Source organism: Lampetra planeri, chromosome 14 (assembly GCF_965212315.1).
Source record: "Lampetra planeri chromosome 14, kcLamPlan1.2.h2, whole genome shotgun sequence".
In the NCBI taxonomy this organism is placed as follows: Eukaryota; Metazoa; Chordata; class Hyperoartia; order Petromyzontiformes; family Petromyzontidae; genus Lampetra; species Lampetra planeri.
In genome coordinates this window covers 13053419-13069965 of record NC_136120.1, presented here as the reverse complement: position 1 = coordinate 13069965, position 16547 = coordinate 13053419, and the positions used below count along the sequence as shown (strand labels likewise).

At 53.9% G+C, this 16547-nt stretch overlaps 1 protein-coding gene across 3 annotated transcripts in view; it reads left to right on the top strand.

The window, feature by feature from the left end:
* The window catches only part of COL14A1 (collagen type XIV alpha 1 chain), a 102562-nt gene that overhangs the window by 45161 nt on the left and 40854 nt on the right, over positions 1-16547 (top strand). For 2 of the 3 annotated variants that reach the window (XM_078600643.1, XM_078600642.1), the window contains exons 19-27: positions 575-726; positions 7646-7778; positions 9134-9276; positions 10745-10874; positions 11711-11850; positions 12550-12682; positions 12820-12867; positions 13405-13547; positions 15601-15732. In XM_078600643.1, coding sequence (XP_078456769.1) covers positions 575-726; positions 7646-7778; positions 9134-9276; positions 10745-10874; positions 11711-11850; positions 12550-12682; positions 12820-12867; positions 13405-13547; positions 15601-15732 — 1154 coding nt within the window. The remainder of the gene's footprint in view (positions 1-574; positions 727-7645; positions 7779-9133; positions 9277-10744; positions 10875-11710; positions 11851-12549; positions 12683-12819; positions 12868-13404; positions 13548-15600; positions 15733-16547) is intronic. The other variant, XM_078600644.1, reaches the window with a different exon arrangement.

The window sequence follows — 16547 nt, the reverse complement described above, 5'->3', positions numbered from 1 at the left end:
TCGCCATCAGTCAGTGTCTATCTGCTGCTGGACCAAGGCCGTTGCTTCTGTGCGTCTCTCGCCCCCGGTGCGGGAGCTGACCCCGTGGCTCCGTCTCCGCTGCAGGACACCCTCCTCGGACGCATGTCTGGCCACTCTTGTCGCCGGTCATTGCCCAGCCTAGCGACGTGTCCTGTCCCAGGACGCCACGGTGGCTTGGAAATGTTAACTGCCTCGCCTGGTATGCAGGAGATCGTGGGTTCGATCCTGACCCTGAAGCCATGCACATTGTCCTAGCTGTCACGTGGATTTTTTCCTCCGGGTACTCCGCTTTTTCCCCTCCACATTTAGAATCAACAACGTGCGTCTCGAGTTATTTAGCCGCGGCAAATGTCCACACGGTGATAAGCCACTTCGTTGACCTATCATTTGTGATAGCCAGGTCGCTTCTGAAAAAGAGCTATATATTAGCTCAGCGGGTCTTACCTGCTCAAATAAATATATTGTTGAGTTCTGTAAGAGTTTAGTTGAGTATCTCTGACCTGTGTTTGTTCCCCACCCCCCCTGTGCCCCACCTCCCACGTGCGTGTGGCAGCGTCCCTGGGCTCGTCCATTCCCGAGCTGCGCGTGCACGACGTGACGGCGAGCAGCATGCGCGTGAAGTGGGAGGAGGCCGAGGGCGCCACGGGCTACACGCTCACCTACGCCCCCGTCGGCAGCGGCGAGGACGAGGACGGCGACAAGGAGGTGCGTCCGTCTGTCGCTCGCGTCTGCCCGGATAAAAGGCCGGATTTTTCGTCTTCCCCGTCTGCCCGCTCGCGCGCTCTTTCTTTCTCTCTCTCTCTCTGTCATTCTGGGAGGGCATCGCAGCATCCGAAGACTAAAGATTCCTCTCTGTTCTATGTCTGTGTTCTTCGCACATTATTTAGAGGAGGGGGGTTCCTGAAGACGACCGCTTGTGTTGCGATCGAAGCGTCGTGATATTTGTATTCTTTTTTATTCACTTTATTTTCATTATTATTATTTTATTGTTATTATTTATTTATTTTCTATCTACGTGACTTTACTGGAAGAACCATAGCATATGAATTCCTGTAGTTTTAAGTCAAAATGTAAGACATCATCAGTGAGAGGGCCGCCACACCGCCCGCAAGGGGCGTTTTCACCCTTTGTTGTACTGCCGGGGGCTGCACTGAAGCCCACCAGGGGCCGCTAGTGGCACGCGGGCCTTGCAATGACGAACACTGCTCTCTGTGCTACGAAGAAGGGCCGTTGCGTAAAACGTCACCAGAAACTGATCCCATTATTTACTTATGTATTACTTTTATTTCATTAGGCAGTATTGTTGATGAGGGTTGATGAGTTTGTTTTAGTTTTCAATTCGAGAGGAAAGAAATATGTAACGATGGGTGACGTTTCGGGGGCAGTGTCCCTTGTCCACAGCACGTAGACGGAGGGGCCAGGGAGATGGAGCGGATTAGCGTTGAGCGCTGTGCACGGCACTGCTCTCACCATGTGGGGTAGAGGGGTAGGGGTCGGGGGGCCCCAGGGGTCTGAGGCACGGACACAAATCACGAGCGAGGCTCCGCGGCCGCCACCACCGCTGTGTGCCAACTCGTTGTGCAATCCCAGGACGCCCGGCATCGTGCCTCCCCCTAAATCATCCTCTCTTCACCCGATCTTATGAGATGGTGCACACTGAGCACGATAGAAGCCTGGCGACTGCTCGCATGAGATACTGCCTTGGAGCGCGATGCTTTTTCACAAGTTGACAAAGGGATGGCAGTACAATGGACTCTAGAATTGTGTCTGTGCTGAACTTGGAGCATTACCCCCCCCACCTCTGTCCTACGTGTGGTGGCTTCTTGTCCGGGTTCTCCGGTTTCCTGCCAACGCGAAGCCAAGTCGTCACCAATGGGATTGGCCAAACATCATCCCCAATGTAGCCGGACCCTCCCAATGAGATGGCCTCGAGACTCCGCGAGGCCCTGCTGAGGGAATTACGAAGCGAGCGTTGTGTGTGTGTGGGGGGGGGGGTGGTGGAGTGGGGGGGGGACCCAGGAGACCGTGCGAGCCGTCTGCGTCTCATTACAGCGGCCGTTTTTGGCACTGTGGCCCGGACAGGGGCCACACATGTGGCGAGTTCTCGTGTGGCCAGGCTCGGATCGTCGATTCGCAACGGCACCGATGAAAAATGACAAAAGAAAAAACGTAGACCAACACTTTTTTTTTCTGGCAGTAATGAAAATGAATGGAACTTCAAAAATAAAATCAACTATCTCTGGTTTGGCAAGTCTCCTGTCAGGGTGCGCGAGCGGCAACGTTATCTTTCAGCTTCTCTCGTGGAAAGCGGAGCCTGGGAAAAAGTTTGCCCTTCGTAGGCAGTGCTGTTGATGAAACCGTCGAGTTTAGTTGAGAGTAGGCCAAACCCGGACGGGTTTCTGATTTCTCAGTCCTACCAGGCGAGGGAGATAACATCTCTGCACGACGGTGAACTTTGTGTTCGGCAACGCCGCTCGCAGGTTCTGGCCGGGGGGGGGGGGGGGGGTTCCAAGGCTCGGCGCTGCTCCAAGATTCTGCACTCCACATGTCCTATATATGGTGGCCAGAGGCAAGACTTTTGCGGCAGTGACCAATGGTGATGATACTGTGCCGATGAGTCCTATTAAGGACAAAACCGGTCCACGGTTTGTCTATCCACTGCGTCACTGCAGCTGCTGTCAGTTTGCCTGAAGACGAACGGACCACAATGCACTTCTTCAGGAAATGCTGATGGGGCTTTTTTGTGTAGTGCGTTATGCAGTTTTGTGACTTGTATAAAACTTGCAGTCTGGGGTTTGAAGTTATTTGTCAAGTTCACTGTGTGGCAGCTGTCACTGAGCTATGCAGCTCTTTTTCAGCAGCGACCTGGCCACAAATGATAGGTGGCTCGTCATAAAATTGGACATTTACAGCAGCCAATACAATCTACGATATAATCGACCAAAAGCAGATTTTCAATGAAGTTAGGAGAAATAATATGAAGTAAAATAGATGATTTACGAACGTCTCCGCAAAATGAGAACCCGGTGCAAGGAGGGGGGGCACGTGCAGCGTGGAGATGGAGCGCCGAAATCAGCTGTTTGCGCGGATAATCACCAGAAGCGTGAGCGATGGCGACATCTGGTGGCGTAGGCCGTCGTCCAGCAGTGCGACTGATCGCGACCGATAATGAGAGATGTGGATGGTGAGGTTGTTTTTAATTATTGTGCATTTATTTTTTCCTCCGATTTTTTTTTTGTTGTAAATTGCATTTTTTTTTTATATAATTGTGATTTTTTTTTTCTACGAGAGCTGGGAGTATTCTTGCGAAGGAAATATAATCCGACAGTTGGACGCAAGGGGCAAGAAATCCGCGCTTTTTCTTTCGACGCAAGGACATTCCCCCAATAAAGTCAAATTGCCCACTGTTTATTTTTCTTGTGTCGATCTCCTCAACTCGATGGCGCCGTATCCCTGGAAGGCCCCAGTGGACCCGTTCGCTGGCGTGCCGACCCACACAATTCCACCTGCTGCCTGCAATCACGCAATTCAATTAACGGGAGATTATTTTTTAACATAGATATATTTTTTTAAGAAACTTAGTCACTCAGCCACGTCTCCCCCCCCCCTCCTCTTCCTTCCTGGGTGGTTCCATCACGCGAGTTTTGAAGCTTTACTAGGAAAGAGGAAAACACGACGGGCTTAATAGTGTCGGACAGATGCACGGCGTGGGCGCGTGGATGCTTCCGTCACGGTTGGTTCAGGTGGAGAGAGTCGCCCCTGCCTTTTGTGAACGTGACGAAAGTGTACTCTGTTCATCGCTTATTGCGCTTTGTTTACCCAGGAGAGCTTCACCGGGGGGCCCTGTCCAGGCTTTTTGCAGGAGGGTAACGATGTTGCTACGTGCCCGTGTGTAATCACAATTGAGTAAGTTGTTTGGCCAACATCGGTTATTACGTAATGTTCTGTTTTTGCAATGGGAGAAAGGTGGAGAACTCAGAGGTTTTCTATGCAAAACGGGGGGAGAAATGTACAAACTTCACACCCGAGTCGGGAATCGAACCCAGGCCCCTTCTTGCTGTGAGACGCAATGGTTACCACTGCATCCAACCGAGTTGAACCCTCGACTGGAATGGATTCGGTCTCTGCTGACTGCACACCGATGCTGTGCGGATAGTCCCCGCGTATTCCCGTGAAGGGAGCATAACCGGCGCCACTGCCCTTTAACCTTTTGCACAGGAGGAATGTACGCCGCACACCAAGCGACTCCTGGTGCCACCAGATGGATTCCCACACTAAAACGGGCAACTTTGGTGTCTTCTCTGTTGTTGCCCAAACGCCACGCTAGTAGCACAAGCAAACTTGAGTCGTAGGACCATTTCAGGAAGGCCCTGCGTTGGGAAGACAAAGGCGGCCGGGCATGACGCTGGCCATCCACGCCCTCGCGTGCGGTGCCGGCCTTAATAGGTGCTCGCTAACAGCAACTTGCTCCTACGGTCTGCTAACGACAATATGGGTGATATCATTCGACGTCTGATGTGTGTGTGTGTACAGACAACAAAGCTCCATTTTCCCAGAACTGGATTAAACGCACATGTTTAAAAAAAATAAATAATTTAGAGAGTGGGACAAAGCCCAGCGAAGCATCTGCGTTTGACATTGGGATGCGGCAGCTCTCCTCTGGCTGCCACTCGGAGGCAGGGCCTCGCTTCGCAGCTGCTAATTACGCCCGCTCGAGCCTGCCGCGGGACGAGCCGCCTGCACTGCGGGGGGTCGTGGCCTCTCTCACACGCACCGAGACGAAGATCCCTCCCTCGCGCAGCCTCGAACACACTTGTTGGGGGCACGTGCCCGTTAGCAAGCGCCCTGCTGGAGGCCGGCACTGCGTACCGGTGGGGGTCGTGGGGCCAAACACCACGTCGGGCCACCTTTGTCTCCACAGTCTCGATGATTACGCACTGTCACCAGATATTAAATTTTGAGGCTGAGTCGACCTAGGGGAGGCCCAGGAACGGTTCAAATAACCGGCACTTTGTCGTGAGCGAGAATGGAACTCGGGTCGCTGGGTTGATAACTGCATTACCATTGCTCCCCTTTACATACAAGTACGACACAAGACAGATATCCTCCGTCTCACCTAAATAGGCTGTAGGGGCAAGTGCTGTTAGCGAGCTGCAGTTATGAAGGTGGGCACGGCACACGTGGGGGTGGGTGGCCAGCATATACAATTACAAAGACAAAGTTCCCCACTATAGCCTTAACAGACTCTTGGGGAAAGTGCTGTTAGCGAGCAGCACCCACGAAGGCCGGCACAGCACACGAGGTGGGGTGGATGGCCGCGATTGGCTGTGTACGGCGCGAAAGAAGTTCAACATACATACATACATGCCACGTGTGCGCACACTCTCTCTCAACCCAGTACTCTCATTTCTCCACTCGCTCGCGTGTCGGTGCGCGTCTCACGGGGGTTTCCTTCTCGGCGGCGGGAAACGTGCGCTCAGCGCGTGCTCATTCGCGAGCAATTATCTCCACCGTCAATTTTAATGAAGGGAAATGAAAAGGATTCCCTACAGGTCCCGCCCGCCACGGAGAAGGAGCGACGAGATGAGCTCATGCACGGAACCCCAATTGATTGTGGCATAGCAGGGCCCTCGTGGGGAGGCCTCCATCCATCTGTGGATAGATGATGGCTGATGATGGCTGATGGAGATGGGATTACCAGATAAATCAACGGAGCAGTTGAATTCGTGCAACCAAAAAAAGAGGCTTTGGCGGAACCACCGTGCAGAGATGGAGCGATTGGATCTGCTGTGCGGGGATGGAGCGACCGGATCCGCTGCGCGCGCTGGAGGCAGAGGGATTGGGCGCATCAGACGATCGTGAGAGACATCCATTCAGCAGCAGATCATGGCCGATGACGCCAATGAAACATTTTCGGCTACCCGCCTAAAAAAAATTGCGTTGTCATCTTCTATTGTGCTGTGATTCACACACTGCGCTGTGATTGACGCTGCTAAACGGGCGCCCCATCACTCACCATGAGCCCATCGCCACCGTCGTCGTTAGTGTCGTCATCGTGAATGCCACTTTTCGCAGAAATTAATAAAACGTTCCTTTTCTGCTCTTGGTTAAAGTGGTCGCTGCTACACCGCGGAAACACCGTTATTTCATCAAACGTTGACGTGCCGTACGCTTCGTGTTTGTCGGCAGGCCCTGAGGCCCTGGTGGAAAAATCCAGAATTCCTTCATCGGGTGAAGCGTGTGGTTGTATGGAGATGGAACGAATAATGGATTACAGTCGACTCTGTAGACACCTGCGAAGACCGACCGTGAGATGATGGCGGCTGCGGCTTGGGAAGGCCCTAATCCAGCAGCGGATAGATGGTGGCTGATGATGGATGAGCGATTCGGGGTGTAGACGTAGAACGCGTTGGACTGGTGAAGTGAAGGAAGATGTTGGATGTCGGGGGGGGGGGGGTCTAGGAGGAGTTAAGGAGGGGGGGGTGTGGGGGGATGGATTGGTGAGATTGGGGCAGCAATTGAAGAGGGAATTCATTCAGAGCCATAATCAATCAATCAACGTCTTTCTTGCTATAGCACTGTTTCGTGTAAAAGATGCAATTCAAAGTGCTGTACAGGTAAAAGAAAACATTATTAAAAGACTAAATCGCAAGAACAATAGAACAATTTCCATACAAAGCTAAATTACATTTTAATAATTGCTATCAGAGTTGCTTCTTTTTGTTTGCTTTATTGACTACTTGTGTTGTGGTCATTGCAAACATGATGCCTTGAATAAAGGTGTCAGTTTTGTACCAGTTAAAAGGGTAAAAACCTACCATTATATTTTGCCACTGGTAAAAGAGATCTCATAGTGTAAATGTTTACCCCGAACTCTCAATACTCTGATATTGCACTGTTTTTGAGTTGTACGCCTTCTGGTGTCATCTGGCCCTACACCAATGGGGACTAGGCTCTAAAGAAAGCCGTCTCGGGTGTGGGCCAATCAACTTCAAGGACAGTGCATATTATTATCCTTATCAGAGTTGATTCTTTTTGTTTGCTTTATTGACTACTTGTGTTGTGGTCATTGCAAACATGATGCCTTGAATAAAGGTGTCAGTTTTGTACCAGTTAAAAGGGTAAAAACCTACCATTATGCTAGTGAAGGCATATAGAAGAATAACACAAAAGTATTTTAAATAAAAGCACGTTTTGAAAGTTAGTTTTTAGATTAAACTTAAACATTGCTTAATGATTGTGAAGCCCCAAAATCCCCAGGCAGGCTGCTCCACAGGCGAGGACACTGAAGGTCATCTTCTCCGTCAGTTTTGGTCCCGTCCCTTGTGACGACTTAACGACCGGAGCCGGAGCGTCTGAAGGATCTTGTTGGTTCATATCTTAAACGCATCGAAGACATGTTTGTTGGTGCCAAACCATTCAACGATTTAAAAACCAATAAAATAATTTTAAAATCGGTGTTACGTGGGTGCTCGGAGCCATCGTCGAAGCCGGCTGTTGCCGTGACCCACAGGTCGACGTCGAAAAACTGAATTTCTATTCCCAATTTGCTCTCACCTGACTGGTGATCTTACCCATCGCCCCGTCGCTGTGTCCTCCTGCCCCTCTCGCCATCCCAACGCAGGAGAAGCTGGGCCCGGAGGTGACGGACTTCCTGCTGGACGGGCTAGAGGCATCGACGGAGTACGTGGTGACGCTGTACGCCATGTACGACGACGACGAGATCAGCGAGCCGCTCACCGTGCAGGAGACCACTCGTGCGTAGAGACCGCACCGCATGACACACGCAACGCACCCACTGCACACACCGCACACACCACACATACCATACTCACCACACACACCGCACACACCGCACACACCACACACACCACACACACACCGCACACACCGCACACACCGCACACACCGCACACACCGCACACACCACACACACCACACACACACCACACACACCGCACACACCGCACACACCACACATCAACACAAAACACACACACACCACACACACACCACACACACACCACACACACCGCACACACCACACACAGCACACACCACACTCACCACACTCACCACAAACAAACACACCACACACACCGTGCACACCACACACACCATACACACCGCACACACCACATACTCCACACACACCACACACACCGCACATACCACACAAACCGCACACACCACACACACCACACAAACCGCACGACACACACACCGCACACACCACACACACACCGCACACACACCACTCACACCGCACACACCGCACACACCGCACAAACCACTCACACCGCACACACCACACACACTACTCACACCGCACACCTCAAAAAACCACTCACACCGCACATCCCGCACACACCGCACACACCGCACACGCTACACACACACCACACACACCACACGCAGCACATACACCGAACAGCCCGGGGCAGACCAGCAACACTGATTTCATAATCATAATTATAATGAGAAGATTACATGCATCATAATCATTATTATTACGCCCTTAGAGGATGCTGCCATCACGTAACGGTCAGCAGACTGCACTCGCAGTCCAGAGGCAGCCGGTTCTATCCGATCTCCCTGGCGAGATGTTAACTACCTTGCCTGGTGTGCAGGAGGTCGTGGGTTTGATCCCGAACCACGACGCATGTTGTATACTTGGAGTTTGTATGTCTCTCTCCCCGTGGTTGTGTGGATTTTCCTTCAGGGTCCTCCCGGTTTTTCCCTCCATTTAGAATCGACGTGCATTGAAAGTATTTGGCTGCGAAGAATTTCCACACGATAAGCCACTTAGTTGAGCAATTATTTCTGATAGCCAGGTCGATTGTGAAAAAAATCTCTATAGCTCAGTGGGACCTTGCCTGGTAAAATAAAAATAGTAAAAAAATCTGTTTGAATCTTAAGATTTCTTGACCGGTGGCCACACAGTGAACTTGATAAATAACTAACTTCCAAACCCCGAATTTCTTAAATAGCCCAACCTCGCACGGCCGGTGCCTCTGCTCGGGCCGGCATTCCAAACGGGTTCACCGTGGTCAGTCGGGGCCGGTGGCACTGCGGCACAGCGTGAGCCGGTGGTGATGCCGTGTCGCCGCAGTGCCGCTGCACTCTCCGGCCGGGGGCGTGCGGATCTCGGAGGTGACGCACAACAGCATGCGCGTGGCCTGGGACGCGCCGTCGACCCGCGTCAAGAAGTACCGCATGCTGTACGAGCAGGAGGACGGCACTGGCGCCATCGAGGTACCGGCCGCGTCCGGCCTCCCGCCGCGGTGCTCGGGGTGGCTCCAGTGAGCGGGGCGGTCCAATGCGCCGCAGTCAGTACCGCTCGACGTTGCTAAACAATATTCTTGGGTTTTTTCGGTAAAGTCACGTAGGTAAAAAAATTTAATTAATAAAAGTAAAATAAAAATAAAATAAAAATCACGACGTTTCGGAGGCAACACAAGCTTCCGTCTTCAGGTGGAACCGTCACTTCATTGATAGCTGTATACAGCTATCGTGCTGAAGACGGAAGCTTGTGTTGCCTCCGAAACGTCGTGATTTTTATTTTATTTTTATTTTACTTTTAATCATTTTAATTTTTTACCTACGTGACTTTACCGAAAAAACCTAAGCATATGAATCCTTGCAGTCACGAAAGCTTCAAATCTAGAATTAGTTGCTAAACAACTTTAGCGGTAGCGATTTGTATATACACTGAAGAAAAACTCACTATGTTGGTCAATAACACTGTGTGTTTGGGGCCTTAATAGGACGTTTCGGGCAATGGCCCTCCTTCGTAGCACATGTAGGCAGATGCGTACGTTGATGTGCTATGAAGAATGTCACCTTTGCCGGGAATTTCACCTTTGTTTTGGACGAGCGTGTTGAGTTGTTGTTGTTGTTGTTGGCTGTGCTTGTGCACCACTTCCATCGCAGCAGCAGCCATCACCAACATAAATTGTAAGATGTTGTTAATACGGCTAATCCGAATTAATTACTTGATAACGAGATGTTAACTACCTCGTCTGGTTTACAGGAGGTCGTGGGTTTGATGCCCACGCTGTATATTTGGAGTTTGTGTGTCTCTGTCTCCCTGTGGTCGCGTGGATTTTTCTTCGCTTCTTCCAGTTTATCGCTCCACATTGAGAAACATGCGTTTGGAGTATTTGGCTGCTAAAAAATTCCACACGGTGATAAGCCACTTCATTGAGCTATCATTTGTGGCGAGGTCGCTTCTGAAAATAGCTATATAGCTCAGTGGGCCTTACCTGGTTAAATAAAAATTGTAGTTTTGTATTTTACACGGTTATCTCACGATTCACTGTCTTTGGCCATATTAAGACATTGGCACCGCCAACGCGATGTCACCACGACCACCACCTCAGGTGTCCCCTGTGGGGCCCGAGGTGACCCAGCCACCTGGCCTGCAAGCGGGCGGGCGGGCGCTAAGCCCTCCCGCTTATCAGAGGCGACGATCGCTGCTGTAGGTATCCGTGGGTGAAGCCCTGTCAACTTGGAAAATTTGGACCACCAGCAATGTGATGGCTCACGGGATCTTTAACGGAGTGTGTCTGTGTGCGGTTATCGCATGCAGACGCAGTGATAACCAGGGCAGCACCGCAGCAGTAACCAAGGTTGTGCTGCAGCGGTAACCAGGTCCGACCATGTGGGTCGGCAAATTTGCGGAGCGCCGTCGGCATGGTGTGCACCGTGCGTTGTGGCGCAGGAGGACATCCGGGCCAACGTGACGTCGGCCGTGCTCAAGGGGCTCAAGTCGAACACCGCCTACCTCGTCACCGTCTTTTCCGTGTCCGAGGACGGCCAGTCGGAGCCGCTGAGCGGCCGCGGCACGACACGTACGCCACAACGGCGCTGCCACCGCCACCACTACCACCACCACCAATGCCACCACTACCGCCGCCACTTCTACCATCACTACCACCACCACTACCACTGCCAGTATCGCCACTTCCACCACTGCCATCACCGCCGCTGCCACCACCACCAATGCCACCACTACCGCTGCCACTTCCACCACTACCGCCGCCACTGCCACCATCACTACCTCCACCACTACCACCGCCAGTACCGCCACTTCCACCACTGCCATCACCACCACCGCCGCTACCACCGCCACTTTCCTTATCGGCCTCCGTCTATCTTTGTGCTGCTCACTTTGTCCAGCATTGCAGCCGATATTTGTTTTCATCTTGAATTTAGCAACTGTCCGCTGGCCGGATGGCCCTGGAAAAGGAGCTGCACATCTCTGTTCATATCCACAACCATTGTCTTGGCGTGCACTGCCTCTCTTTCCCCTTTGACCATGTCCCGTCCTCTATGTCCTCCTGTCGTCATCTCCCACACTTTATCTCTCCGTCCCTATCTCGACGTCTCCTTCACCATGTGCATTCATGTCCGTCCATAAATCCGTCCACCCATCCACGCATCCATCTGCCCATCCACCATCTTCTCCTCCCGCGCCTTGTTTTTCCACACGTCAAGCCTACCCACCCATCCACGCGTCCGTCCGTGCCTCCTGCCACCAACCTCCCCGCCACCTCTGCTCCTTGCTCTCCATTGCCCGCTCCTCGCTCCCTGCTCCCCGCACTCCCTGCTCCCCGCTCCGCGCTTTCCGCTCCACGCTCCCCGCACTCCCCGCTCTCCACTCCCCGCACCCCGTTGCCTCTGCCAGTGAAGAACCCGACTCCGCAGTCCCTGCGCTTCTCCGACGTGGGAGAGAAGAGCGTTCGCGTCTCTTGGGACGCGGCGGCGCCCGACGTCACCATGTACCGCGTTCGCTTCACCGCGTCGCCCTCGGACCGCACCCAGGAGGTGAGTGGTGCCGGGGTCATGGACAAAACAAAACAATTCGGGAATTTATCCTCCCTGCCCCCCACTCCCCCAATTCCTTCGCCACGAAACTCAACACGAACCCGACTGCTGCCGCCAGAGTTGGGACGCGGCGCCAGACGTGCTCCCGGCTCGCGGAGCGAAACGTCGGGCATCGTGCCCTGAACGGCACACGGCAATGAGCCGATAGCGCGTCGGAGAGCTGCGACAGCCACGCAACCCGCTTGGGGAAGCCTTTGTCCAGCAGCGGATAGATCAAGGCTGAGGCTGCTGCTGATGATGACGGCAGCTGGCGATCGAGGGAGCGGTAGTGTAGCTTTTCGCGTGCCACACCATGAACCCAGTGACGCGAGTCCGATTCCCGCTCACGGACGACGACGCCAGTGACGATTATCTGAACCAGTCCTGGGCGCCTCCCTTCGGTCGACTCGCACAAGGTTGGCAGATGAAGAAGATCGCCTCCCCTAGGTCGACTCGGCCTCAAATAAGTACCCGGTGCGATGCGTAAACACCGCCGCTGGGAAGACACCGGCGGCTGGGGCGTGGTACCGACCGCCCGCCCCCTCGTGTGCCGTGCTAGCCGCTACAGGCACTGCTCGCTCACAGCACTCGTCGCTTGCCCCATACACTCTGTGCGGCCTAACCGTCGGGGTGATGATTTTTGTCTTCTTTCACGGTCAGCTGGTGCTGGGTGGGGACCAGACGTCGGTGCTGCTGGAGAAGCTGCTGCCCCAGACGCCGTACGAGGTCACCGTGGCGGCGGTGCACGCCGACGAGGCCGAAAGCAGTCCGCTATCGGGGCGTGTCACCACCGGTAACGAGACCGCCCCCCCCCCCCCCGTCCGCATTCCCCACCTCTCGTCGTCGCAGAAAGACGGCGAAACGGAAAACTTGGTGGGCGGGAATTCGGGAATTGTTGACCAACCGTGTTGTCGCGTTTGTCCCTCGCAGGAGACAAGTCGTCTGTGCTCACATACACGTCCGCTCCCCGCGTTCCAGGTAAGAAGAACCCTCGCCACCCCCTCCTCCCCCCACCCTCCCCCCCGCCCCCGTGATCGTAATCAGATGGCACGGTCCAGTCCCCGATGGAGATGGTCAAAGCCTCAACTGTTCGTGCCGGATTTGCTTGGGGGGCGAATATCGTCTCGGGGAGTTTTTGCCACTCGTTCCACGCAGCCGAATCGCTCTGAAGGCGCCTGATCCCTTGGGATCTCGGATGCTCAGCAGGCTTTAGCCTGGCTAGCTCTCTGATGGGAGACTGTCTGGGAACAGCAAGGTGGATGTGGGCTTAAAGGAAAGAGTGGCTGAGATTTGGTAACATAGCAATGCATTATCAGACTCGTTCCGATAAGCCAGTCGTGGAAATTCCACATTTCTGTGGTGTGTTGGGTGGTGGCGGGTGTTAAGGGAAATTATAAAGGTCACAAAGGAGGACTGGAGAGACCAGGGCAGGGTGTCCTTGATAGTGACCCTGGCTGGATCTCCACCAATACCCACCCCTCCCCCCAATCCTCCCCCCTCCCCCACCGTGGGCAGGTGGGCCCCAGGGGCCCCGGAACATGGTGTTCTCGGACGAGACGACGATGAGCATCGAGGTGACGTGGGAGCCGGCGGAGGGCCCCGTGACCTCCTACCGCGTCACGTACGAGCCCACGCGGCGCACGCAGCGCGAGGAGATGGTGAGCGCTCCACCGGCATCTCACTCGCTCGCCCGCCCGCCCGCCTGGTGATGTCATCGTCGACATCACCAGCTGCTGCCACTGTCTCTCGCCAGCAGTGATAATTATGATGATGATGATGATACTGCACTTTGTTTAAACGTTCAAACGTAGTTCCAGAATGACCAGGCATTATTCTTCTCCTGCTTCATGAATGCATTCCCATGCCATGTCGGTCGTTTTGTGACCATACTTCACCACCCTGGTCAGTGCCGGTTGACGAAGGCGTCCCCAGGTCTCCGGGTTCACAGCGCAGCGCGCTAATCACTGTGCCACCACTCCAACGACCTTACAAATCTCGGGACCTTAAAGCTGTGTGACGCTGCTGCTGCTACTGCAGTGCTTAGCACACTACACTCTCACCTTGTTTACCTGAAATCAACCACAGGCCAACCGGCCACGGCTGACATCAGCGGTCCTGGCTAATCCCCTTAACAAACGCACGTGCTGATCATCGTGGCGAAGTATGGTCAAACAGCCTCCACGACCGACATGATTACACGTAGGGGTCGCGGGGGGGAGGGGGTGGGTCCATCATCCAGCAGTGGGTAGATCATGGCTCCTCTGAGTGCCGGCGAGCGATTATGTTTTTCCAGCCATGGTATTTCCCCGCTCGTACAGCCCGACTTGCTTTTGGCACCTTTTTTTAAATGAAAGGGCAAGATGCATGAGTGGATTTGGCCAAACGTCGCAATGCGGCACCCTCCCGTTGAGTCCGGAGCCTCGGTTTTCCCCAGATGAATGAAGCAGCAACAAAGTAGTTCGGGAAACTCAAAGGACGATAGTATTTTTTCCAAGTGTTGGTCAACTGCATCATTCATCATCACCGTCGCCATGAGTAATTATCCATCATCGTCGTCGTCGTCATCGTCGTTGGGATTGCTGCTGTTGTTATGAGGTCATGGCGAGGGCTGCTGTCCCACTTGCCAGGGCTCCGGGGCCCAAAAGGATTTTTTGATCTCCACTCCGCTGACATTTGTCCTCCCACGCAAATCGTTAGCGGGGAATCGCCCCGCGGAATAAAGAACGAGAGCCATCATTTCTCAACATTCAGATGAGAAATGGTGGGGTGGGGAGGGGTGGTGGCAGTTGGGTGGGAGTGGGGGAGTGTGGGGGGGCGGTGGGTTTTCTTCACGCTCCGTATCGATGGAGGAATACTCTGCCGCGTGTTAAAATTCTAAACGTGAGCGAAAGTGCGTCAGAGGACAGAAATACGCTCGCTCGAGCGTGGCAGAGAAGCTCTGGCTCGGCGAACGTTTGTCCATTTTTTTAGAAACTGTGCGTGTTGCGAAGTTAAAATCTTTCTCACGCGAGAACCCCTTCCAAGTTCCCGTTGCTTTCAAGGGGCCGTGTTGTAAAATGGAATCGGCGCGTTGAAGCAGGTCCTGCCTGCGCCGCTTTCCGTCTGCTCCGAAGGGAGGTCACGGCAGATTCACGATCGTGTCCCTGGTTTGACGAGGAGACGAAAATGAACCCGCGAGCGTTGAGTTTCACACACAGCGTTGCCGTCGCTCCTGCAGATCGCGTCTCTCGCACGTATTAAGATGCTTCGAGGCGATGTATGAGTGTTCACGCGTGGAGACGAATGGTAAATGTAAGAAATGTCGACGTAATTTCGCAATGAATTAACACGCGGCCAGGGTCAAGAGGTCGTTGTAGTATTTTCGCCGATGTCGTGGCACCTCACCATCGCTTCCTTCGTTCTACCAGATCCCATAGCTCTTGCAGTGCCGTTGGCGCGCTGCACTATGATCCTAGTGACCCGAGTTCCATTCCTGTCATTGGTGACGAGGGCCTGAACCGCTCCTGGGCCTCCCCTAGGTCAACTCATCCTTAAATGGGTACCTCGTGCTGAGTGTGAACATCAGTACTGGGGAAACAAAAAGCTGCTGGGCGAGGCGCCGTCCGTACCGGCATTTGTCGTGCGCCGTACCGGCCTCCGTCGGCGCTCGCTGACAGCGCTTGCCCCAACGGTCTTTGAAGGCTACATGGGGGGATCTTTGTCTTTTTGTAGGTGCTGGTGCCGGCCCGCTCAAACTCGGTGGTCCTGCAGCCGCTGGCGCCCAGTACGTCCTACAAGGTGACGGTGACGGCGCTCTACAGCGACGGCGACGGCGCCAGCATCGCCGGCATCGGCCGCACCAGTCAGTGACGAGCGGCGCAGACTGTCGGCGCGCGTGTGTGTGTATGTGTGTACGTGTGTGTACGTGTGTGCTTGTGTGTGCGCGTGTGTGTACGTGTGTGCGCGTGTGTGTACGTGTGTGCGTGTGTGTGTACGTGTGTGTGCGCGTGTGTGTACGTGTGTGCGTGTGTGTGTACTTGTGTGCGTGTGTGTGTACGTGTGTGTGCGCGTGTGCGCGTGTGTGTACGTGTGTACGTGTGTGTACGTGTGTGTACGTGTGTGCGCGTGTGTGTACGTGTGTGCGCGTGTGTGTACGTGTGTGCGTGTGTGTGTGCGTGTGTGTGCGCGTGTGTGTACGTGTGTGCGTGTGTGTGTGTACATGTGTGTGCGCGTGTGTGTACGTGTGCATGGAGGCAGTGGCATGGTGGTTGTTGTGCTGTGCTACGAACCCAGCCACTCGAGTTCGATTCACGTTCACGGCCAATAAAAGTGATGAGAAATTTGAACCGGTCCTGGGCCTCTCCTAGGTCGGCTCAGTCTCAAATGAGTACCTGCAGTGCGCAAAAATCAGTAAGGAGGCCGGGCGTGGTGTTGGCCATCCACCCTCTCGTGTGCCGTGCCGGCCTTCATAGGCACTACTCGCTAACAGCACTTGCCCCAACAGTCTGTTAAGGCTATACTGGAGGGCCTTTGTCTTTGTGCGTGCATGCATCTATCAGTCGTCTCAGTCAGTCAACCCATAGCACGTGGGCTCGTATGGTCACCTTCGACACTTCACGCGGCCTCGGAGTGCACCTAGCCTGGCACAGAAGCCACCGTCGCTCAGTGGCGAACGCGCG